The 24,329-nt window shown below is 37.9% G+C and overlaps 1 protein-coding gene across 39 annotated transcripts in view; it reads right to left on the reverse strand.

The window, feature by feature from the left end:
- Window positions 1-8,330: 8,330 nt before the first annotated feature.
- LMO7 (LIM domain 7) overlaps window positions 8,331-24,329 on the reverse strand; it is a 130,329-nt gene continuing 114,330 nt past the window's right edge. For 14 of the 39 annotated variants that reach the window (XM_040540154.1, XM_040540144.1, XM_040540108.1 and 11 more), the window contains 10 exons: window positions 24,083-24,175; window positions 22,325-22,692; window positions 20,186-20,251; window positions 19,811-19,876; window positions 17,893-17,945; window positions 15,923-16,142; window positions 14,740-15,012; window positions 13,286-13,394; window positions 11,455-11,557; window positions 8,331-9,071 (listed from right to left, as the gene is read on the reverse strand). In XM_040540154.1, coding sequence (XP_040396088.1) covers window positions 9,049-9,071; window positions 11,455-11,557; window positions 13,286-13,394; window positions 14,740-15,012; window positions 15,923-16,142; window positions 17,893-17,945; window positions 19,811-19,876; window positions 20,186-20,251; window positions 22,325-22,692; window positions 24,083-24,175 — 1,374 coding nt within the window. In that variant the 3' untranslated portion in view covers window positions 8,331-9,048. Of the gene's footprint in view, window positions 9,072-10,887; window positions 10,935-11,454; window positions 11,558-13,285; window positions 13,395-14,739; window positions 15,013-15,922; window positions 16,143-17,892; window positions 17,946-19,810; window positions 19,877-20,185; window positions 20,252-22,324; window positions 22,693-24,082; window positions 24,176-24,329 lie in introns of all 39 variants that reach the window. The other 25 variants (XM_040539901.1, XM_040539930.1, XM_040539875.1 and 22 more) reach the window with 8 other exon arrangements.

The following is a 24,329-nucleotide window of genomic DNA, read 5'->3' on the forward strand; positions in this document are numbered from 1 at the left end:
TAGATCTAAGATTAAAAACATTTATCATTCTCCTAAGCATCCTCTTCACAGGTTTTTTATTTGAATACTAACGCTTACTAACAGCTAATGGGTGCTACAAATATGGCTAAAAATATTTAAACTTAAAGTTCTCATATGGAAAAGAATACTGAGTACAGCTACACAGATCTGTGTTACAAACATCTGATAAGAAACACTGGAAAATACTGCCCACAGTCTCCTTTTAAAAGTAGTGGGGGATCACAAACACATCGCTCAAAGTCCAGTACCAGCAAATTGTCTGAGATTCATTTTATTATTTGAGAGAATTCAACCTTGACATTTCTTTTAGTGACGCAATCATCTATCAAGAACTCTTGACACACACTATTAGCTGAAGAAATGCCATCAGAAGTTAATTTTTTATTGAAATATTCAGTTTGCTCTCTTTGTTTTCTTGCTTTAAGGAGAACAAACAAAGGTCATTTTGTTGATAAAAAATACCATTTAATTAGCTTGAAATCAGTGGTTTCAAGACTATAACAAAGAATATTTATAATCTGACAAAACAGGTGTGAATTCAACATCTTCAAAGACTCACAGAGTATTTATTTTATCAATCTCAAATCTCTAGCTGCCCTCCCAGGCTTCCATAAAAATTAAAGATAAAAAATAAAATAAAGTTAAAAAGTACACTTGTACAAGATCTCTACAACATCTATAAAAATTTTGAAAGGAGACATGAGACCTACAAGGTAGTTTTAATTTCGTCAGTACCAAGCATACGTGCCCAGCTGAGGAAAACCAACTCAGTTCTGCTCACGTCAATAGAGCTGATTTTTCTAACACTGACCAGCAATATAGCCTTTAGTATTTAGGTCAGTCAAGGTTATCACTTCACAGTCTCACTAACGAGCCTTGCTGATCTGAGTCATATTCCTGTTCTAACTTGCCAGTAATTAAGCAAATCTTCAGTGATTCAGGCTCCCCTTTCATGCAAGTCACTGGAGTTTACTGAACAGCTGAACATATCTGGCACCAGTGAGCTGCATGGGTAAATCTTTTTCTCAGGCTAGAGAATGGCAGTGCTATTGCAATGAGACCATTCCATCATGGGAAGTAACAGATGGGGAGATGGCTCCCAGGCTCGCTTCTATTGAATGCTCTGCTTAAAACCAACCAGGCTCTGTGGGAAATGAAGAGTTGCAGTCAACCTGCATGCATGAGAACAGCATTACAAATGCATCTGTTTTGCATCTCAGCATGAAGTCTGATTGGAAGATAAATATATTTGTTGAGCAATATAAGCATTATTGTCACCCTGGGAGAAAAAAAAAAAAAAGACACCACCACCAAAAAAAAAAAAACAACAAAAAAACAGTAACGCAAGACTGATGAAAGAAAAAAATACACTCCTGATTCTCATAGTCAAAGTAAGCGTATATATATCTGCTCCTTGTGGGAAGAACTCAGGAAGAAATCTTCCCCTGTCTATTGACACTTTTATTTGTATATTTCAAAAGTACCTTTAGACACTGAAGGCAAGAAGAAGAGTGAAGGGATGCTTTGGTTTTACAAACTCAATGAAGTTAGCGACTTCAATTTGTATCTTATGAACAATACACAATCTGGTAAGGAGTGTGATTAAAAGCTTATGTCAACAGAGTTTCTGTATAGGCAGCTTTCTTAGCTTTGAGTCCTAGATGTTACAGGGAAATAGGATTTAACAGAATATAAGAGCACATGATACCAAGAACATGCTACACGATTACACTATACATCTTCAAAATGGTATAGGGAATAATCAAAGAGAACATTATCATAATAAAGATAAATGGATTGTGTAACCTGTACATCCCCTTGTTTAGCATCTACTCATCTTTCCAACACCGACATCACCAGTGGTGAAGAAACAGATGAAATTAAAAAGATGGGTGAAATTAAGGTGTCTGGTGTAATGCAGTGTCCTGGGCAGTCTAAATAGCTTTCCACATTGACAGGGATGACCTTTTACCCCAAATCACCTCTCCTTCAACATGCAGTTGACATAGTACTGAGGGAGAGAAAACTTGAAATCCTGAGGTTTGCAAGTGTTATATGCAGTATGAACCATCATGGGCAACAGAAAACCCCAGAGAATACCAAGTCTGCCAGTCAAAAGCCAGAAACATCCAATTATCCCAATAGGAAAGGGCAAAGAAATGATTTGTCACTTTTTTTTCACTTGCTGACGTCCAAAACTACTAGTACGCATTCAAATTATTGATAGAAATGCATGCTTATTTGTAGCATGAATTCTGCATAAAATATTCTGACTAGCATATCTTGTGACTGCCATTCTGCAACATGTTGTGTCAGATGGTTGTGGTTCATTAACAAGTGATAGCTGTGACCGGCTGAAGGCGGTTCATTTACCAACTTGCTCCATTGCAATTAGTGGGACTTTTCCTAACTGTTTTGGGATTCTCTTCTGATTTGTGCAGACAGGATTACACTGGTACTGGCATTAGTAATGAGGTACGGCACATAAACCATATGTCTCATGGATGCAGTAGGTTACCTCAGTAGGAATGAAGGCTACTTAAAATGAAGGATCATATGCAAGTAAAACTAATGTTTTTCTGCAAGTCTTGTTTACATGAGCATTAAAAGACAGTAATTGTTATCTTTCTAGAGCTAGATTTTCTTGAATGCCTGCAGGTTGGACCCCTCCTATTAATACCTGCCAAACATAGCAGGAACAAATTGTATTTTTGCAGCTGACACTTCATGCTGAGAAAAAGAAAAAGAAAAAAAAAATTTGATCTTGCCTCCTTTACAACTGAGACATAGCATGGGAATCTCTTCCCTAAAACAAGAAAATTAGCAGAACCACAAAGGAAATCTGGCATGAGCATTCTCACAAAGACAATTCAATGCCTTACTTATCACACCCGAAGGTTTATGCAGCATAATTCCCTTCTGGACATAAGCTCTTATTTCAAATCTATGCAGAAGAAATTATTTTAGAGCTTCAGAATTTGTAATGCTTTTAAATATTACTTCCCCTCTGTGTTACATATTTCCTGAGAGAGTTTTATGTTGCAATTCATTTAGTGAGGCTGAAAGTATCCATAGTATCATTCTACAGAAGTTATCTTGCATTTTCTGACTGACGTGAGCAAAAAATGTTTATGTGCAAGTATAAGAAATAAAACTGTGAAAAACAGGGATTATATTAAAGTCAAACATACAATCTAGGAGAGAAAGTGAAGGGAAAAAAGAGTTAACCCAGCGCTAGGACTAACCAAGTTAAATGAATGAAAATAAAATTATAACAAGCTAGAAAGCTCATTACAATCAAATAGCTAAAGAATAACATTTTTAACAGTGCTAATTAACCACTGGAACAATTTACTTTGACACGTGGAAGATTTTCCATCATTTGCATTCTTTAGATCTACACAGGGCTTCTGGCCAGCAAAGAACACTGCTGTTCAAACAGAAGCTGTGTTCAATACAGGAATTATTGGGTGATAGGTTCTGGTCTTTGTAGTGATACAGTCAGATAAAAAGACTGCAGTAGCCTCATCTGACCTTGAATTCTGTGAATTTCCATCCCAGAAGAGCCTCATGCAATTGATGCACCAATAAATGGCACATCTGGTTGACTGCCTGGGGGCAAAAGAAAATTCCAGTACAGGCAATCTTAAGCACTTGCTCTAGCACAGCTACTTGCAGAAGGCCATTTAAGACAGTGTGCTGTGCTGACCACAAGCCTCCCTCAGAAAATTGTTTTTATATGTCGTTGAATAAGAGTATGAACCATCAACTCAACAGTCCTAGCTTTTTCTTTCTCCTTCCCCCCCTTCTATTAATAAGAGAATGTGTGTACACAAATCTTTGTACTTTTTATTAAGTGCTTCAGTTCTTGTGCGTTGTTTTCTGTTAAAGCAAACCCATAAAAGTCAAGAAGCACAATGTATCTCCCTTGAGTGTTTGTCTTCAGCAGCTGCTTAATTGCCAAGTTTGTTTCCAGAAGGTTGAATGAATTATAAAAATTCTTCAGCTTTAATAAACTGATGCCCTACTGATCACCATAGAATATTCCTTTTGTGAGTGAACGCTCTACATTACCCTCCTATGTTGCTTCACGTAGATGTCACTAGCTCCTGAGAACCACGGAGTTAAAATGAAAACGTTGAAAAGCTTTCAGCATGGAGCTGTTTTTCATGTAATTATTCCTGCTGTTAATAGCCTTCCATTAAAGCCATGGCACAGGTTTTGCTAAACCACTGCAAATGATTGGTTGAAATTTAAAATACCACAACAAGCATACCAATTTTCACGCTGAGCTCAAATTGCCAGATTTCAAACCTTTTTTGCCTCTGTAAGTGACAGGGTGGGCAATATTACAACAGCTATTACTTAAGGGAAGCACTGAACTTATCAATTTAAAACTATGAAAATCTTCCTCAGGGCTCACCTGGGAGGTGCTTTCCTGAAAATGACACAGCTCTGCCTATTGCTGCTGGTGTCAGTGTGAGCTCCAAATTCAGGCAACAGGATCTAATAAATGGCTAGCTGCATAAATCCAGACACTAACCAACATCCCCTGCAGTGCTCCAGCTTGCCTGAAGAGGCGAATGCATAGGTAATTGAGCTTGGACGTTTTTTAAAGAAGACTTCTGTCAGTAAAGGAAAAAAAAAGTCTTAAAGAAATCCCAGTAAAGTTAGCATATGCAATACCTTGAAATTCATTCAGGGATTCCTGATTTGTTTGTTCTTACATATTGAGAAATCCCACAGCAGCTTCACTCTGAAAGTTACAGAAAACATTTTCATTTTTTGAAGTGACATTTTATTAAACATTGTCCTGTGCCAGAACCACCACCATCAAACCACTCACTTCCAAAGCCATATTCAAATGATTGCAATTAAATAGTTTGCAATCTGTGAGCCTAAAGGTAGGACAGATTAAGGATTAAGCTGAATCAGAGTTCGTCATGTTCCTCATTTTGCAGAGAATCCAGTCAACATTAAGACAGGCAAACACAGGCATGTAAAAATGCAAGTGTGTACATGCGAGCTAGGATCCAGACTGATGCTGAAGTCACTGAAACAGAGCCAAGTAGGCCGCCCTGCGGTGGACACCTATTCACTGGTCCATAGAATCACACCTTTGCTTCACTGTCTGTATTCACTTGAGCTTGATTCAGATGCTTGATCATAAATCCCTGCTGCCCTTTCAGATGCTCTAAAGCATCCCACAAGACCTTCAGCAGCAGCTGCACAAGTATCTCTTCAGTCTTGTATCACATCCCCAGCCCCTGGCTGATGTCTGAGTCAACTTGACAACATCCCAAGTAGCAATAGACAACTGAGAGCATAAAATTGATTTTAGACTTAACTCGTCTCTTCTCCCCCACCCCGATTTCAATGGGAGTACAGAAGCTTAGCTGACCTGTAGACATGTATACTCACATACGTGCACTTAAGGATTTTAACCTTAAACAGAACACCTGAAGCTGATGAAAGACAGAACAACTGGTTCTTCTTCCTCCCTTGAACAGCACCTAAAATAATAAGAATCCAACAAAATACATGGAAATGCTCCACTAGGAATCATCTAGGATTATTTTTCTCCATAGGAATTGTTCTCTTCTCACTTGGTACTGGTTAAGTAGCAGTTAATTCAACAACTAGCAGAAAAAATCAAATGAGACTGCTCAGATTCAGTTGTATATAACTCCTCCAAAGTGCAAAGCTTGTGTCTCTTTCCCAACCTCAGTGAAAGTTCTCTTTAAAACTCTCAATACATTGCAAATTTCATGTCATTTATTAAAAGGTGTCCTTATACAAAATCCAATTTTCTTGTTGCAACTGCAACATGTTCAGGTAGTGAAAGAATCCCATTATCCAAGAATTTTGAGCAACTGCCTTGAAATGATCTGATTTTGATCCCTCGGCTTTCTTCATCTTCTTGATGACCTTTTGTACGACCAAGAACTTCTCCACGTCAGATGCTAATATATACACAATGCCAGGTCTAGCATTTCAGAAAGGTGCCTGGACTGTCCACAAGATTAAAACCACAGACAGAGCTCTTTATTGCGCAAGCTGCATTTACACACTGCCATCTTGTGTTGCTAGTTTATAATTGTTTTTTTTTGCTGACCAGAGCACACTACACTCTAAATAATTTGAGTATCAAAAGACACAAATGACATTCATAACATGAGTTTTTATGCCTCCTCCCCTCCATGGGAAGGCAAGGGGGAAGGAGTTTTCTTTGCTCATATTTCCAGCTTAAATCAGCAAAAAGGAGGTTTGAAGGAGCCCTGTTAAATTAGGCCTTTAGCAAGGATGAGAAACAGCTTCAAATCTGGAAGAGTTTCAACTTCAGCTTTTTGCCCCTCACTAAATCTGAAATTCTACTTTTTTTTTCTTTTTTTTTGCTCATGACCAAAGAGAAAACAACTTGGAACAAGCTAATTAAATTTATTATTTTGCAAATATTTTGTGGAAAAATGAAATTGCACAGAAATACTTGACATCATTTATGGAAACCCAGGCTGGCTCAGAGTGCATCACTCCAGGCTGCAGGCCAGCAGTTGGGCAGCTCTAGAGGCATCACAGAGTGCAGGTTTCTGAGTTTTCTTCTTTCCCTCCATTCTTCATCCTGTAGACATTTCTGTGCCCAAGTGATTCCCAGGGACAAGGCACCATGACAAGGCTCAAGATCTAAAAGGTGGTTTGGCCATCCCTGACTCTTCCTACAGCTTTACTGCATAATACAATATTGGGAGGGGGGAAATTAAGGGTAAGTTAAGATAAATGCTTTGATGCATTGGAGGGTAGAGAAACTGGCCCATGACAAAAAGATTTTTCTTTCAGTTTCTTTCAGGGCTGATGGACAGTACTAGAAATGGATCCTGAACTTATGAGGGGGCAGGAAGCATTGTCTGATGTCACCATATAAAGAAGGCTGAAAAACAGACTGTAGAGGAGCATCTAGACCATCTCCATCAGGCATGTAATTGTATGTTTCCCACCCAACACTCAAATCTGCACAGCATCTATTTTGGGTTCCTACTCTGGGGTGCTCTGAGGCAACCCATCTTCCACCACCAGCAAAGAGGACCCAAGATCCTAGACAGCTGCAGGATCAAACTTCATAGGCTTCATTTGGGGTCTAGGTTCTTCATATCCCCAAGTTCTCACTTGCGCTTTACCATGTCATTACTTACCATGGTAGTGGAAAACAAAAAGTATCTTTACCAGTCTACTTCATAGGAGACACTAACTGAATACCAAAAGCCAAGGCCAAATGACAAAGGTGGTTGAACAAGTTCAGCAACTTTGGGTTGATGAGGTGTTTTAGATTTTTATTTATTTTTTAATTTAAATCAATATAGGAAAACAACATTTAGCACTCTGTAATTCAGCATTTACTGCAGGTAATTCCTTGGTAAAAGAACTCATCTGTTCAGAGAAAAACCTCAATATAGCAAAGCAAAACATGAGACACGTGGAGTTAAGCAGGAGTTACAGAAGGCTCCCACAGATGAGCAGGGTGGTCCCACTACACTAAAAGAGCATGATTTTCCCTTGCTGCCCTCAGCTACTGCAGCCATGATGCCTCCTCCTAGATCTGCTAGCTCTCCTATCCATCTCAGGGATCCCTGGAGAGGAAGACTTACTTCAAGTTGCTTTGGCAGCCTCCTTGGAGCTCTTTGTGGTGCCACATCCAATCTCAAACTCAGCTGGTATGTGTAGGAGGGTGGTGGGGTCCTGTCCTCTTCATCAGTTTCATCCACAAAAACGCTCTCCCAGATTTCTCTGATCCACATCTCATGTTTTCTTTTCAGCTTCCACTGATGGACACAGAACACTACACAACCATGCATGAATGGATTTAGGAAACTGACTGACCAAAGCAATTTGGGAGCCACTGATGAAAACCTCATAGGGCACTTTCCAGCTGCATTTTCAGAAGCTGCAGTACCTAATCCAAAATACTTTATGCACCTCATTTCTAGCCACAGCAGAGAAGTTTTGGGGAACTTGCACTTCACCTGCTTGTTCTGTTTCAGCAATGAGCATACAGGACAGAGCATCAGTCTCACCACTTATATTAAATGCTGAGGGAAAAAAAAACACAAGGAATTTGACAGGAGAAATACATATAAAATTTGAAATCTTCTGTGAGTGAAGAGAAAAAAGCAAGAACTACTGTTCTGACACATTTTTATGGTGACATTTTAATCCTTTCATAGAAAAAGGTTTTCCCAGGACCAGAATTCAAGTTATATTTCAGCAAATCACCTTAACAACACATTTTGCTAGAGTGAAAGAAAAGAAACTTCTAATAAATGCAACATCAGAAATTTTATTTACAAATATACTGTAATTCAATAACCATTCTCCATCTAGTTTGTGCAGGAAAAAAAGATAGTTACATTTTTCAAATAGGAAAAGAGAACTCTTTCCATTAAATGGATTCCACAGAATATTATGCCATCACCGCTGAGCAAACAGATTATTCTTTGTATTGAAGTTTCAAAAAGCACAATTTTAGAAACCAGCATATGGAAAGCGAACATATTTGTGTGCATTTAAACGCAGCTTCGTATTAACCTAGAGAATTCACTCTCAGTATATGTCAAAAATAAAGACAGCAATTGCAAATATATATTTATATTAACTATTTCTCTAATGCTCATTTTGAGAGCTTAGAAACAAAAAACCCTCTTCATATACCATTGGAAAGTCAACTAGTTGATTATAAGCCTCAAAAATATTTTGAAGTTATTATTGAAAATATACTTATTCTCCCTTGTGCTCTCAGTACTTGAAGCTGTAAAAGTAAAAGCATCTTCCCCAGATATTTCCTTACTGCAATTACTTTATCATAAATAAAAATACAGTTGTATGAGGAATATAATGCATTGCTATGAAGACTAGACAAGCAAAAGAGTTACTCTTAGAAAAAACACACATACACACAATATATATATTTATAGATCTACATCAGCAGCAATCACCTCTTCTTTTATCTGCAACTGTGGTTTTGTATCTAGGTTTGCTTCACATGGAGGTTGGTTGTCCAGCTGTTAAGAAAGAAAAAATTGTAATTAAATTCTAGCTATTGAAGAATCTTCCTGACAAAAAATTAAAATTTTCACTTAAAAATTGACAAGGGTGTTACCAGTATCTATGAAATTGGTAACAAAATGTAAGGCATACATTCTGAGTCTATAAAGCCAAATGTAATAAGCAATAAAAACTTGGATTTAATTCAATTACAGCACTGCAAATATTTCAGGCCAAGTAGTTTTCCACAGAACATGCATCTTACCAAGTTCTTAGGAATTGTTTTTAGTATCAGCACAAATAGAGGGTCACTGTTTTTCTGAATTTATCCTTCAATAAATCAAATTAGGATTTGCTAAATAACTGTAGCAATATATATTAAGAACAAAAAGGTTATCCTCTCTCTCTCTACATATATTTGAGGGAACCTGTCAATACACCAGTGTTTCACTACAATATTACAAGTTTAAAACAAAATCAACATAAAAATGTGCAGAAATATTTGACTGTAAAATTACATTGTGAATATTAATAATCCTACAGTTCAAACATTTTAGCCAATATGTTCACATTCCAAACTACTGAATTATCAGAGTGATGTGAAATGTTAACTGCGAACAAAAAGTTATCTGCAGTACAGACCACTGCTGCATTGTCAGTATATATTTTCATTGCAGTAATCACATAGCTAGTTTTTGTATTGTTCAAATCACTAGGTTCAATATTTCATTTCCTACCCACAAGTTTCCGTCAGCTATCCTATGTTATGAGGTGCCCACTGACCCAAGAAGATGCAGTCTGAAGGGAAGGGTATACAACCACTGAAGGGTACACAGCCACTTCTCCAAGATTACTTTTGCTTCTGAAAGGCTACTCACTGTCATGACTTTATTAGCTATAATGTCAGAGAGATTAAATAGCGCTTTATCCATGATAAAGTTTTGAGTTAGTTCCATCCCTGAATACTGTCTTGTCAGGGAATAATAAAATTTTTGTTTTCAGTTCCAAACTCATACAGCAATTTTGCACCCAAAAGAAAAGATAGGTAAAGCTAAAATAACACGACCAGACTCCAGGTTGAATTGCTCACACATTTTGGTGCTTTAATTAGGAACCTGGTCACTTCAGCATAGTCTCATCCTCAACAAGGAGATATAATCTCCAAACATGCGTTTGCAGAGATCTGACCCAGTGCCCTGAATCATCTCCATAGGAAGGGGGGGGGGGGCGGGGGGAAGGATTTTCTTCCTCCTTCCACTGATTGCAGAGGTGCTCCTGCACCTAACATTAGTCTCTGTGAATACACTGTTAGCATCAAGTAGAGATGTGGGGTTTTCTGCTTGTTTTTAGCTAGGGCATCACACAATCATTTCAACGGTGCAGTCAGCTTTTCCTCCCCATGGAAGCCAAAAAGAGCCTGAAAACAGCAAAAGCATCAGATGCAGAGCTTCTCTTTTTTTAAGCTGGGCTTCTCAGCCAGCAGATGCCAACGTCCTGCTTATGTGTAGTAGTGTAAGTATCCTGTTCCCTTCGCTGCCTTCCGGACCACAATGAGAAAAACGTGCTGGGCTCATGCAAAAACATGAATGCTTCCCAGGAAGTAATTCAGAAATCCCTTTCCCTTAGCTGAATTCTATCATTCTAGAGAATTCTGTATTTGCTATATAAAAATAAAGCTATATAAAACTCTTAAGATTTCTCAAAATTAGGAGGTTGTCTACTATCATGTTTGACAGCAGAAAAAAACAAAACACTACTATTCAAATCCTTAACATCATGCTCCATAAATCAGAATTCTGCAAACTATAATAAAGGAAAAAAGTTATACTGCACCTTTTAATTAAGATCTGTAAGTAAATCAATTCCTGCTGAACTTGTACCTAAACGAATAACCAATCACAGACCTATAATTCAAATAATGATAGCATGCAAAAAGAAAGAAGCATTTCTGCCACCTGCACAAGATAAATTAATATCTTTCCACTTTTGGTTAGGACTGAACTAAACACATATTACTTTTTTTTTTTTTAAACATAAATGTAGACAGTTTCTCAAAAAGACTTCTCTGTGTTATCAGTAGAAGTTGTCTGCTGCCTAGGCAACTTCTCAATACCACCTTCTCAGATCTATGAAGAAAACAGGATGACTACACTGCATTGTCTGTTTGAAGCCATTTAATAACAAGGTGGTAAAACCATCTACCAGCAAGTTAAAAGTTAAGAATGACTACACCCTACAAAAGACAGGAATGGACAATCAGACCTTTCTGAACCTTTTCACTAACACAGCAACTTAAAGCAAAACATGAAAGCTATCAACTGTCTCAGTTGTACAAACAGTTGAGGTTTTACAGCACAAAGAAGAGCTACAGTCATGCACGCTGCAACTGGATTGCCTTACTTTTAAATCTGATATAGCAGTCGTTGCAGAAGAGTTTGTTGTTTCGGATCCTGACTTCAGCTCCAGAGCGGGATCCCCCAAGGTCACATCCACAGGCAACACACTGCATGATAGATCAGTAGTTAGCAACTCCTTACAAAATACTAAAAAAAAGAAAACGTTGCTCAAAAGCAGCTTGAATTAAGCCCAAAGCTTGAACCACAAACCCATAACCACTAGAAGCAAAATGTATAACGATTAGTAGATCAAAATGCAACCAACCCTGAGAAGGTATTTTTAAGGCAATGACTGGACAACGAATAGCAGATAGACACCAACTAAGCAAACATAGACCAGATGCTATTTAGAGATTAGTTCATTAAATCTAATTTGAACTTCAGTTTCTCTGAAAACTAAAGTTGGCTCAACAAGGAAGAATTTGTTGTCTACATTGCAACAGCAACTTTGGCACCGAACACCTGGGTGTGCTACTTGCAGATTTCCACGTGGCAATACATGTGCTGGGTTCCTCAACCCTTTGGCAGTCAAAGCAGCATACACTTGTGTACTACACAATTTACTAGCTTTCCATCATAGTAACAAGATCTGTATGTGGGAAGAAGGGGCCACTTTCACTTTTCTTGAACACATGAATAAAGGGCTTGATAACTTTCATACTAACAATAAACAATTTAGCTATGGTGGCTGAACACATCTTTGCTATGGATATGAACCACCTCTGGAAGGACTGGAACTCAAATCATAACACTATCCTTAACAAATTTATGAGGAGAAGTAACTGACTTTCTACACATAACTTGCCTGCTTAAATGAGAAATAAATCTTCTGGATGGCAGGTTTTTCCAAAGTTTATGAAAGACTGAACAAACAAATCTTAACATTATGAAAGTTGAAGAAAAAAATTTCCAATTGCCTTAAGTAGGTTAGGGCCTACAGGTGGACTCCCTTGCACAGAAGACATGTTCTGCAGGAAGGGAGTAAAGATCAGCCTCTGTGGATTACTGTCTGGGTGGGCAGGACAGGGAAGAGCTTTGAGTCAATCCCTTGAAATACTCTGATAATTTGAGCTGGGCACAGAGGGAAACTGAATGAGACACAGAGGAGTCTTTACTAAAACCATGGAAGATGCAAGGTATGATGGCACCTCCAAAGCTGAGTCTAATTCCTCATCTAGTCCTATGTCAGGGAAAGTACAAGTGCTTTTACATCTTTTGCAGGAAGGTTTTTATTATTATTTTTTCCCCCGCTCTGCATTTACCCCAAGCTGACTGGAAATCACGTAACTATGTCTCAGTGCTGAAAATGAGCTTAATATACCTAGCTACTAACCAGGGCTGATTAGTTAAAAATTTCTGCTTTGGTGCTTGGTTGTATCTTGCCAGTTTGAACACTGACAACATACCTTTGCCTGGAAAGCACCGCATGAACACTACTAGCATTAGTTTAGCAGTGATGGGTCACTTAGATCCTGCAATTGCCAGGGTCCAAGCTGAGATATTTTAAAAGGACCTGATTTCTCTAGGAAAGGAGGCTCAGCACCTTCTGATTCTTTCGCTGCCAATTCAAAGAAAGAACTGTGATCTCACAGTCAGTGTGTCCATCTACTTGTCGAATTCCTACTTGTTAGCTCTAGCATTTATGAAATAGTCCTAGAGTTGAGCGCTAAATGCCCGCAGATAGGACTGCCTCATGGAAATATGCAGATACCACGCTGTTAGAGTAGAAGGCAAAGCAAGTGATTTTAGTAGAGCCCCTGTGAGCATAACATTGAGTAGCCATGCGTGCTTCTGATTAGTTCCTGTTCCTTCACGATGATACTCCCAGCTCTCACCTTAAAGCAATGTAAATGATAACAAAGACCAAGAGACTCAATGATCATGGCTGCTCCTTTGCCCAGAACGTTATTACAGTATGAACAGATTTTCTTCCCACTGACTGACCTAGATACAGAATGAAAATCCTTAAAAACAGCTTGAAAAGGTTTAAAAAGGCAAAAAAAAGTTAAAGAATTTGAGATTAAAACCAAGAACGTACTGGTAAAAAGTGGACTACTAGGCTTGAGGAAAATAAACTGAAAAGGAGTATTATTTGCAGTAGATCTGAGATCTAGGAAAAGCTGAAGTGTTATAATTTAGATCAAAGTTACATAGGAACAAATGAAGAATTTTCTGTCACATTCTTGGGAGAGATTTCGTTGTGCACAATACTGACTACAAATAAACTTAGAAGTATATTGTTAGGATTGAAGAGTAAAAACACACAGGTTTTGTGCTCCTGCCTTATATGCAAGGAATTATCTTGAAAACTAAGTTTTAGCAAGCATCCCTGCCACGTCCCACCATCTGCACCTTGTTAGGTAACAGAAGGTTAGTCCTGGACATATAATATTACATTAACTCTTTGAACATAAGCCATACAGAGTTCAATTTCCTTAGATCTACCAAGATGTTAACAAATCAGAAAATGGAAGTGGGAACAAGATAAGCAAACGTTTAAGAAGGTCATTTTCTTACATTATAAGGAATGTAAGAACCTTCAGAAAAAATGTTCAATTTATCAAAAAGTGTCTGAGAACGTAAGAGCTAGTGAAGCACTGTTTACAGTGCTGTTATATATAATGCATGTAATTGTGTGCGTGTGATCCTCTCCAGTCTTATCTAGAGGTATTTTTAAAATGTTTCAAGTACATAAAACAGCAGACTTATCTATCCTACCACAACTGAATTCCAGTTTGTTTCAAAACATGTTGCAATTCCTGCTTTCTCCTCCTACATTAAAAACAACATCCTACTATGTAATTCTCCAGGGTTATGGGTTATGAGCATTCCTATGTGCTCCTTGAGATGATATTGACCACATGCCAGGAAAGCGGGAGGAGAGATGAAGGTAAGGGCCATAAAGTGTGGGTTTGTGGAATCTTTTGTTAAAACAAACCTACGGAAATAAATACCAGAAGTGCCAACTGGAGTAGGCTTTTACTAAGCATTTTGGGTAATCAACACACAGCTTGGAGACGGAGAGATATATTATTCCAGTGTATTTTTTTTTTTAACTTATGTCAAGCACTGATGACAAACCTGGGGAATTTTCTGAATGTCTGGAGCAGGGAGATAATACCAGCCCCCGTTTCAACGATCCTATCCAGCCAGAAAAACACAGGTACTTTTCAGACTTGTTCATTAACATTACAGGTGAGACCACTGCTGTAGACCACCACATCTACAGAGTCCACTCTTCAGTGCAGCCCAACGTCTCTATCTTCCCAGCAGAAGGGCACCCACTCACCTGCTGCGTGTCTGCGACCCTGTCTGGGAAACAGAGATGGGAGACTGAACCCGGGGGGCTGGCTGGGACACAGACGGGGCCCTCACAGAGGAGGCCACAGGAGGTGCTTTGGCAGAGGAAGGAGTGCACATGTAGGCTCGGTTTGAAGTGGACACTGGGCGACTGAGATCTTGACTAGAGGACAGAGATGAAGTGGAGGCAGACTGGTTTAACCACGAATGGTGTCTCCATGAACTTGTTCTTGGAGAATCAAGGTTGTCCAGAGACTCCCCTCTGTAACAGGTACATATACAAATGTAAATGGTAGCACAGCTGAACCAAAACAGCTACATTCTGAGTTCAAAAGACAACAGAATTCTCCTAGCATATTATCCTAGCAGCTTATCCTCTAAGATTTTCTAGCATGAATATGCTTGTATGTTTAGGATATTGCTCAAGATGATCAGACCAATTTAAAATATTTGAGCTGCAAATTATCCTTTGTGTCCAGTCCTGGTCTCATGGGAAAGAAAGCAGAAGAGGTGAAGGTGAGGCTGCACTTAATGACTGCAGAATAACAGCAAAACACCCTTCACTGCTGCCTTATCAGGCGGAACTATGTCAGAATTTGTTGTACAGCAACATACTTCAGATAAGTAGGTTTTTTTTTTTTTGGTTTGTTTTTATTTTTTGTCTCTAAGGGATACCAGATCAGAAATAACAATCCACCCAGGCTGGACAGCAACATCATCTATGAACAAGGTGTTGGCCCAATAGCCAAACACTCTCCTGACTGATAATTCAGCTATTTCTTAAGTGACAAACCCAGTACTTATGCATTACTTAAAGCAAGAAATGAACTCAACGCTTTCTGATACAATATTTCTATATAAAAGAGGTACACCCTTTAGCTATAGTCATTTCCACACTGAATTGTCCTACTGAAATTCTTAAACACATCTGTCAGAGCTATTGATTTCCATTATGTTATTTGCAGGTCATGTCCACATTCTTTTCGGAGATTTAATCTCATCTAGAGCATTTAGAATACCACTACCACCTTCTACCTGTGTTGCTATTCAGTTTACCTTAAAGCCTTTTACATGATGGATTTGTTTCAGTGCTCCGTAATACAAGCTGAAGTTTAGAATAACCAAACAAACATCTGAGGAGAGACAAACTTAACTTTTAACATGGTTCCTACCTCCTCATACTATTGCCGTACAGACTAATAGGCTCCTTATGTACACTGGCACTGCGCTGCCTAATCCAACTGCTGTCCGTGTGTAGAGATGTTCTCTTCCTCATTTCCTGAAGGATTTGTTGTCTCTCTAACTCTGCCGCAGACAGGTTGTGCTCCTTCTGAGATCCCTTCTGCAGGTCACCCGTGTTCCAAGACCTCTCCAAATGCTTGCCCTGAGTACCTGTTTGGACAACATTCAGGCACAAATGCAGTTAATGAGCATCTAGTACTCTTAAGTATAACTCCAGAAGCAGCCATTCATCTCCACATTCACAAGATTCTTTAGTTCCTTTTTATGGTTGGGTTTCATATGACTAGCATCAAACTTGTCAATACCTCACTATTATTGCAAGATGTTTTATTCATATTTCCATTAATAAGTTAAACATATAGAAGGAAATATTGAATTATCCAAAAATAATTATTTCCTTTTGCCTCTAGTAATATATATACACATTTGTGTATATATGTATTTAAATGGAATAGTTTCTTCTAGTTCCACAAGACTTCCTCCAACACAAACTGAAGCACACAAAATATATAACTGAATGGTGGAATGCTTTCTTTCCCTTTCAGAATCCATATTCTCTAAGTTGTCTCAGTTTTCAGGAATTCTCTCTACTCACACTAAACACATTAACCTCACATTACAAAAAGATATACATCTACGCACATGTCCATATGTGTATATGTACATATAAAAGTTAACTAAATACATTTACAGAATGTTTCTCTAATACATAGACACTGTGGTAACTAACCAGTGGAAATTAGATTATGCTGTACAAGCTCTTTTGATCCTTGTTTGAATTTTTGAAAGGGGAAACCAATAAGCCTTCTTTCTCCAATCTTCATTGACAGATGACATTTTTTCTTTATTTTCTAAACCCAGTAGCTATTCTTTATAGTAAAACTATTTAATCAAGAAAATGACTCAGCAATAAGCCACTTCAATTTAAATTTCAGTCCTTTTAAATACTGCTCTGATTACAGATATGCTCTTGATTTTACTGCTACAGATTGCCATTATAAAATATTGCGTGTATTCCTTCATTAGCTTCAATGACTGTGCTTTGTGTGTGAAAGCAACATTGTCAATTTGCAATATTCTTTAATGCACCAGCCTGACAGAGTTCAAGAAGTGTTTGGACAACCCTCTCAGACATAGGATTTTTTTTTTTTGGGGGTAGTCCTGGTCATCAAGCCAGGAGATGAACTTGATGATCCTTATGGATCCCTTCCAACTCAGGATATTATACGTTTCTACGATTACTTTTTCTAACTATGTTTTAGACACAGGAATAGCTTTCAGGAATTTTTAAGTGTAATATGTTTAAGAAAGTCTTCCTCCCCCTCCCATGCACTTTCCTCTGAAAACAAACAAGAAACCCATTAACATAACTGAAGGACAACTCAAGAAAGGTAGCAGTGAACTGCAGTCCAGGAAGCTGCAGGGCCATTGTGACAGTGTCAAGAGTTGATTTCCACCTGTGTTATTCCTGTGCTAACATAAGCTAAAACCAGCAAGCACTTGCGTTAAAAACATTATCAGCTTGGTATATGCAGCGTTTTTTGTTTTTTTTTTTAATTGACTGAGTCAACACATCAAGAACGCAAACATTTTCAATAATATATCTACATGATGGGTTTCGTCTACAATTTCAGATGCCAAACTTTTAGATGACTAAGATCCCTTTGTAATCAGTGCTACTTCAAGACAGCAGTTAATCATATACAGTCAACAGATAAGCCTAGGACAAACAAATTTCCTCTTTATGTTGGAACTTCATTAAATTGTGCCATCATATAAATTTGAATTTACAGTGTAGCTATGAAAAAGCACCTTGACAATTATTTTTCATAGGATAACTACTCCTGATACACCTCTTTAAAAATGTATTTAAAAATAATGGAAATTAAAAAGTACTTGCCATTTCTGTTTGCAGTGAATTCATTCAATTCTGAAGTTGACTTGGATTTATTCCTAAAAACAGAAAACATTCATTTCACTACCTCAAGCAGAAGACCTCATCATGGACAAAGATCTTTGCAAAGTCATTGAAGACTACAGATACACAGCCACCTTTTCCAACATCCCTTTCACCAAAAACTTACAAACAAAAACACAACAGGGTATTACATTGTCAAAAATGTATTGCAAAACATAGGTAATCATACATTAAAAGCTGAAATTATATATCAAAAGTTCCCAGTGCTTCAGTTATAAGGGACTGATTATTGTACTTGCTTAACCAACCCCCACCCCTAGCAGCCCCCCCACCCCTCAGAAAAACAAAAACAAAGTCCCTTCCCTGTGGAAGTTTTCAGAGAAGTACAATCAAGAAGCAGTAACTTTCAAAGCAGGTTTATAAATGATTCAGATTCACAAGTAACTTGAAACATACTTCAGTAACACCACTAAGCTAAATACCTTCTCAAACACTGCATGCAGACTGTTCACAGGAAATTTATTATTCACTGATTACACCCAGCAGCATATTTTTTTTAATCAGTTTTGGCCAAGAAATGCCATTCACTATACAGGAAGGCAAACAGCAAAAACCTGGGTTACTGACACTACATAGCAGGAGCTTCAGCAATACCTCTGTGCTGTATTATTAGTCTCAAGTAATAAGAGCCAGTTTCCTATTTTAAAATGCTTCAGAAAGGGACAGAAGTCTTTTCCTGGGACACAACTCAAAGCTGCTACAACAGTATGTCTATGAGTGTAGCACTGGATGCATAAAAACGTGCTGAGGGAGTTTTGTCCTTTGTGTACAGATAAAGGATGCATAAACAAATTGCAAACTTCTTGCTCCCCCAAGTCCTGATCATCTGCCCTATATTGTGGACTTATTTTATTCCTTAAGAATATGCAACAATTGCACATTTGTTCATATTGAACAGGAGCTCCAAAAAGCAGGTCAACCTGGTCTGGGATGCTTTTAAGCACTTGAGAGTTCTCCTCATACATGTATGCAAGAGGTAACTACCTAGTGCAGGTACCTTCTGAAGTTAGATTTAGATCTTCCAGATAAATCATTTATTAGTTGTTCCCTGTAAATGCTGGGGTTCCTCTTAATATACAAAGGCACGCTCACTCAATTATAAGACCTGACTAAATACACAGCAGAGATTATCTTTCATTACTGTGAGATGCTATCTAAGACAAAGGCTTATTACAAAGGCTCTGGATTTACATCTGGATACAAATGCTCAGATTGTTTTTTTTTGTTTGTTTTGTTTTTTAAACACAGCCCAATAACTAAAAGGGAGACTATTCAAAAAGTCCGGTGGATCTGTACCGGCTAGTACATTCTACTGAAAAAACAACCCACATACAACAAAAAAAAAAAATCCCCCAAGCTAACCAACCAGCAAAACAAACTACAAAGTTGCTAAGGTAAGAGAGTATAACCTAACAGGTGGCACATTACTATCTTCCTGATAAATACGCTGCTGCTGTCACTTCCCTCCCTGTTTGCTATCTCTTAAATTTCACAATCTTCATTGAGATGACTGCACCTTAGTTTGTACAGCACACTGTGACACAACCACAGGATTGTTTTCCACCCAGATAAGTCTAGTACCACCCACATATTTACTTCCTTATAGTTCTGCTTCTCCTAGTAAAATCCTACTGACTGACTAACTGTTGTTTACAGCACGGCATATAATTTGCCAAAAGTTTGGCTGCTTGTTTTCTCAATACAAAAACAAGACAAAAACTGCAAAACAGCAGTGATGCATGGTATACGCTTAGCTGGCTGAAGTTTATTGGAAATTTCAAGACTTTCTGACACAGAAACAGTAATATTACCATCTATACCAAAATCCAGTATCACATACCTGTCAGACAATGACTGACCAGGATGCTCCTCAATGGTTTTGGAAGTTTCATAACGTTCATAATGCCTATATAAAAAAAAGATACATTACCTTTATATACAGGGAAAAAATGAATAGAACTATTTCCTGCCAAAAATATTCAAAGCAGATCCTTGAGAAAAGAAAAAAAACCTACAAACAAAGATCTAAAGAGGTTTATTTTTATCAGCCCAAAACAATGTAAAAAAGAAGCCTGAAAAAGAAAGGTTGTTAGAAAAACAGCCTGAAATTACTTTTTTTGTAAGTGACAAGGATTCTAGACTTCAACATGCCTAAATAGTTAACGTTTGTTGCTGAAGACGTTTCAACCTATCTACTGATTCAATTTCTTCTTACCTCTCAATGAGAGGATGGCCAGGTCGGTCCTCTATTGTTTTAGATCCTTCATAATGCTCATAATGTCTAGAGGCAACATAAAGATAGAAGAAAACAGGTATTAAACACAAAAAACTTTTTCTAGAAATTGAACAAGCAGTAAATATGCATACAGAAAAAAATAATTTCAGAAGCTGGTCAAACATAAATACACGAGAAGAAAAAAGACATTGTAAGACACTACAAAGATTACAGGGACCAATATACGACAGTGATTTTCTCATCCATTTCAAAGCCAGTAGGTAAGCTTTATCAAAGCACAGTAGTTCTCCAAAAGTTAGATGCATATTGTAGCAAATTTCATGGGTGCTGTCTGTAATCCATAGAGAGAAACACTCACTAACTTCTACAAACAAAGGTCTTCCAGTTGCCTGTCCCCAGCCTCAGCACTCTGCCATCAGATGAGCTAATCCAGCTCTTTTCAGTAAATGTGTTTATGGAGCATTTCAGATTTCAAGCCAAATCTTTGGATATCATTGTAAAACAAACATTTAACAATAGCTACTTTAAATTCCAGTTTGAACTTTACTAAACAACATCCTTGTTTAGCAAAACACATTCTTTTACAGCAACCTCAGAAGCAACTGCATCCCCTGAGACTAAAGCATATATCAGGTATTTAGATATGCAGATATTACAGCAGCTTAATAAGTTACTGCACAAAGTCCTATTACCTTGCAACTGGGGAAAGCTAAAACTACAGAGAAACCCTGGTTCAGTTGCCAAGAACCTGTTTAGCCATTGTAACAACTGTGCCTCTGCTTTGCTCAGCAGGGATCTGAAGCAGCAGTATTTCTCTGTGAGCTGAAGTAACTCCAGATCTCACAGCCTCCCCTGTAAATACATGCAATTTCATAATCATATTCTCTTAAGATTTAACTTGATACCATGCATTATCTCCAGTAATTTCTTACTGCTTATACAAGAACAAAGAAAAAAACTAAAAGAAACAGCAAAGTTAGTTGCAACGCAAGGCAGTAAGCTAAGTGCACATGAAACAAGAAAAAGTTACTGTTCTAATCTTCTGAACAGATTAATCTCCCATGATGCCTGCAGCAGTAGTTGGAAAACTTCTGGACAAGAACACACACTTGTAAACTTTTTTTTTAAGCAATCTGATGTAGAAATTAATGGAAGAAACTTTATCATGCTCAAGGATAGAAATATCCACTGTGGGTATTTCTAACAGGCTTTGATAACTAAGATAGTATTTTTTAACTCATATAGCACGATGCCCCTCATTGAGAAATTAGCACACTAGCACAATTAAATTTTATTATCACATTGTCGAGCTACAATGATAGACGAGTCTGGAAAATCAGTCACATTTGTTGGAAAAGAATTAACCTGGTATTTCTTCTGAAAGACCTGTACTTTGAGCCAGTGGCTCTTACTTTACATTCTTACACAAGGGTTCTTACACAAAAGTTCATAGTAAGTGTTTTAGGTCATCTTTGATTTGGCTAAAATTACTGTATATGTACTTCCTATTTAAAAATGAGCAGAAGTAGGTTAATAGAGCACTTGATTCATGGAAGAAAATTTCATCTCACACCTGGTTCTTATACATTCAAAAAGAAAGAAGAGCATTTTATTCAGCCTCAGCAGAATACTCTGTGTAATAAGATATTTATAGTGATTAGCACTACCAGTCAGGCTGCAGAATTTTAAGTTATGACCCATCAGCTTCTAAATATCTTTCTTCAGCTGAAATGCAAAAATGAATATGCAATTATTTCTAGACTTTTAGAGCACACAAGACGACTGGTCTGCACAAGGTAAATAAGTGGTTTGCAACAAAATGGACTAAGAAGCAGTGGAGCTCAAATTATGAAAACTCAGTCACAGGTACCTATAATCAGATGATTATGCTTACAAAACTTGTGAAGGATGGCAGAACCATGGATAGCTTTACTGTTTCCCTGCCAAACTACATATACAAGGGGTTAGCAGGCTGAGGCTATCATGCAACATCTTGCACTGATTAATCCACAATATGAATCCTACATGAATGCATTTATATATTCAGGATATACACTCCCTTTAGAAAGATATTTGAATTTTTATGAAGAGAGTGTTCATCTCATCACAAGTACAGACCTTTGGTACTGAGATGTCTCCACCGACGCTTCCTTCGGCCTTTCTGCCCGCCGCCTCTGCTCCTCCATCTCCGCCCGCCGCCTCTGCTCCTCCACATACTGCTGTTCCCTCTCTTTACGTTGTCTTTCAAGCTCTAGTTCTTCAAGTTCCCTTTCTTGCTCAAAACGCAGTGCTGCTTCTTCCTGGACACTCCATTCCTTCTGATGTCTCCTCTCTTCTTCCTTGCCCAGCAAGTGTGCTGCCAGCTCGTTTCCTACATCTCCTTCTGGCTCCTCAGGAGTACTTGCTTCAGGGCTTGCCCCCCAGCTGGACACAGATGGAGCCCGTGCAGAGACAGAGAGCGTGTTTAAGGTTAGAACGGTCTGCTCCTGTAGCAGAGAAAAGAAATGTTTTTAGGGGGGAAAGCTCTGGTTGTTTTTTTTGTTTGTTTGTTTTTGTTTTTAAACAGGTAGCTGAATTAGGTTATTTATTCCATGAGGGAAGAGTGCTGTAAAAAGCATCCCTAACACTCTGAATGCAAAAAACAGGCAGCGTATACTTTTGGTTTGTTTTGTGTGCCTGCTAGCACATTCTCCTAATTCAAAAGCTTCATTCCACACAGCAGTCTTAGCAGCACAATGGGCAGCTTGTCCACAAGTATATGAAGCATTCAGCCTTCTAAAGCATCTCTTACATTTCATGCCACTCCATCTCCACTTAAATCCCCACCAGAAACAAGCTCTTTGTGACATCCAACATTTCTCCGTATTATTTTGACTTCCAAGACCTACCTAAGAGAGCCATCGTTAAGTGGCTATCAGATCAATGTATTTCACATGAATCATCATGTGGAGGAAATTTCATCCTCCTACATTCTTCTGCCATTTGAAAGTCAAGCCTCAGACTTACCACTCTATAACTTTTCTCTCAAACACAAGAAAGGAGATTTCAGTGGTCAAAAGAAGCTTTAATGGCAAAGAGTATTTGTTCTCTGCAAATTAAGGACTGGTCCATTCAAATTTCTTATAATTTAAAAAAATAAATGTTTTACATTCTCATACAGTGAAGTTCTTTAACAGCTCAAAGAATTTTCTTCAATTTGAAGTCCTAAGATTTTAGGAGTCTTCATGTTCATGACCATATAAACACAACTAACTGATCTAGCTGAGATGCCTGAAGTTGCACTCATGTAGCAATAGAGATCTCACACTTTCCACACTCAGCAAAAAACCTTTACATCTTCTCAAAAACAACAGACAAAAGTAGACAGCTATAGAAACTACACACACTCAGTTTTGAAACATATGATAGCAAAATTGAAGCTGATTTGATATGTAAATTTTCCAGAGATAGGACAAACTGCGTGCTAGTAACAAGCCAGAATATTACAAACATGCCTAATGATGAAGCATTGAAGCAGAATTTCAAAAGGTAAAATTAGGAGGTAAATATCATACAACAAATATGACCATTTCATTCTCATCACAATAGTTCATACATGCAGTAACATTATGCCAACATCTCTCATGTTAGTTATCTAACTGATCCATGATGAAAAAGAGTCAAATTCAACAGGTCTCAGAACACCGCATTTCCTTTCTATCTTTGCAACCTCTTTCTACCAAGTTACAGACAATTTTATTTTAGGACCATTTCTTTTCCAAAACAAGATAAGTGACATAGCAAAATAACTACTTGCCTGGTTACATGTTTCTAATAGAAGCAAAAATAAACCTATGAAACTTATCAGTCAGAAGTGAAGCCATATTCATAGTTTACCTCATCCAAATATTTGGAGTTCTCTCTTTCGGCTTCTTGCTTATCTCGCAGCCATTCTTCCCTCAGTTTTTCTTGTTCTCGTTTGTATTTCTCCTGTTAGGTTAGATTGAAGTGATACATATAAATAAGAAACTTGGTTTACTTGCATTAAAATGTACTAATCTAATGTATTTTGTAAAAGACCAGCATGGAAAAAACATGCTTGATCTCCACATCAGGTGTGCCATAAGCGAATGATATTCTGCCT

This window comes from Cygnus olor, chromosome 1 (assembly GCF_009769625.2).
Source record: "Cygnus olor isolate bCygOlo1 chromosome 1, bCygOlo1.pri.v2, whole genome shotgun sequence".
NCBI lineage: Eukaryota > Metazoa > Chordata > Aves > Anseriformes > Anatidae > Cygnus > Cygnus olor.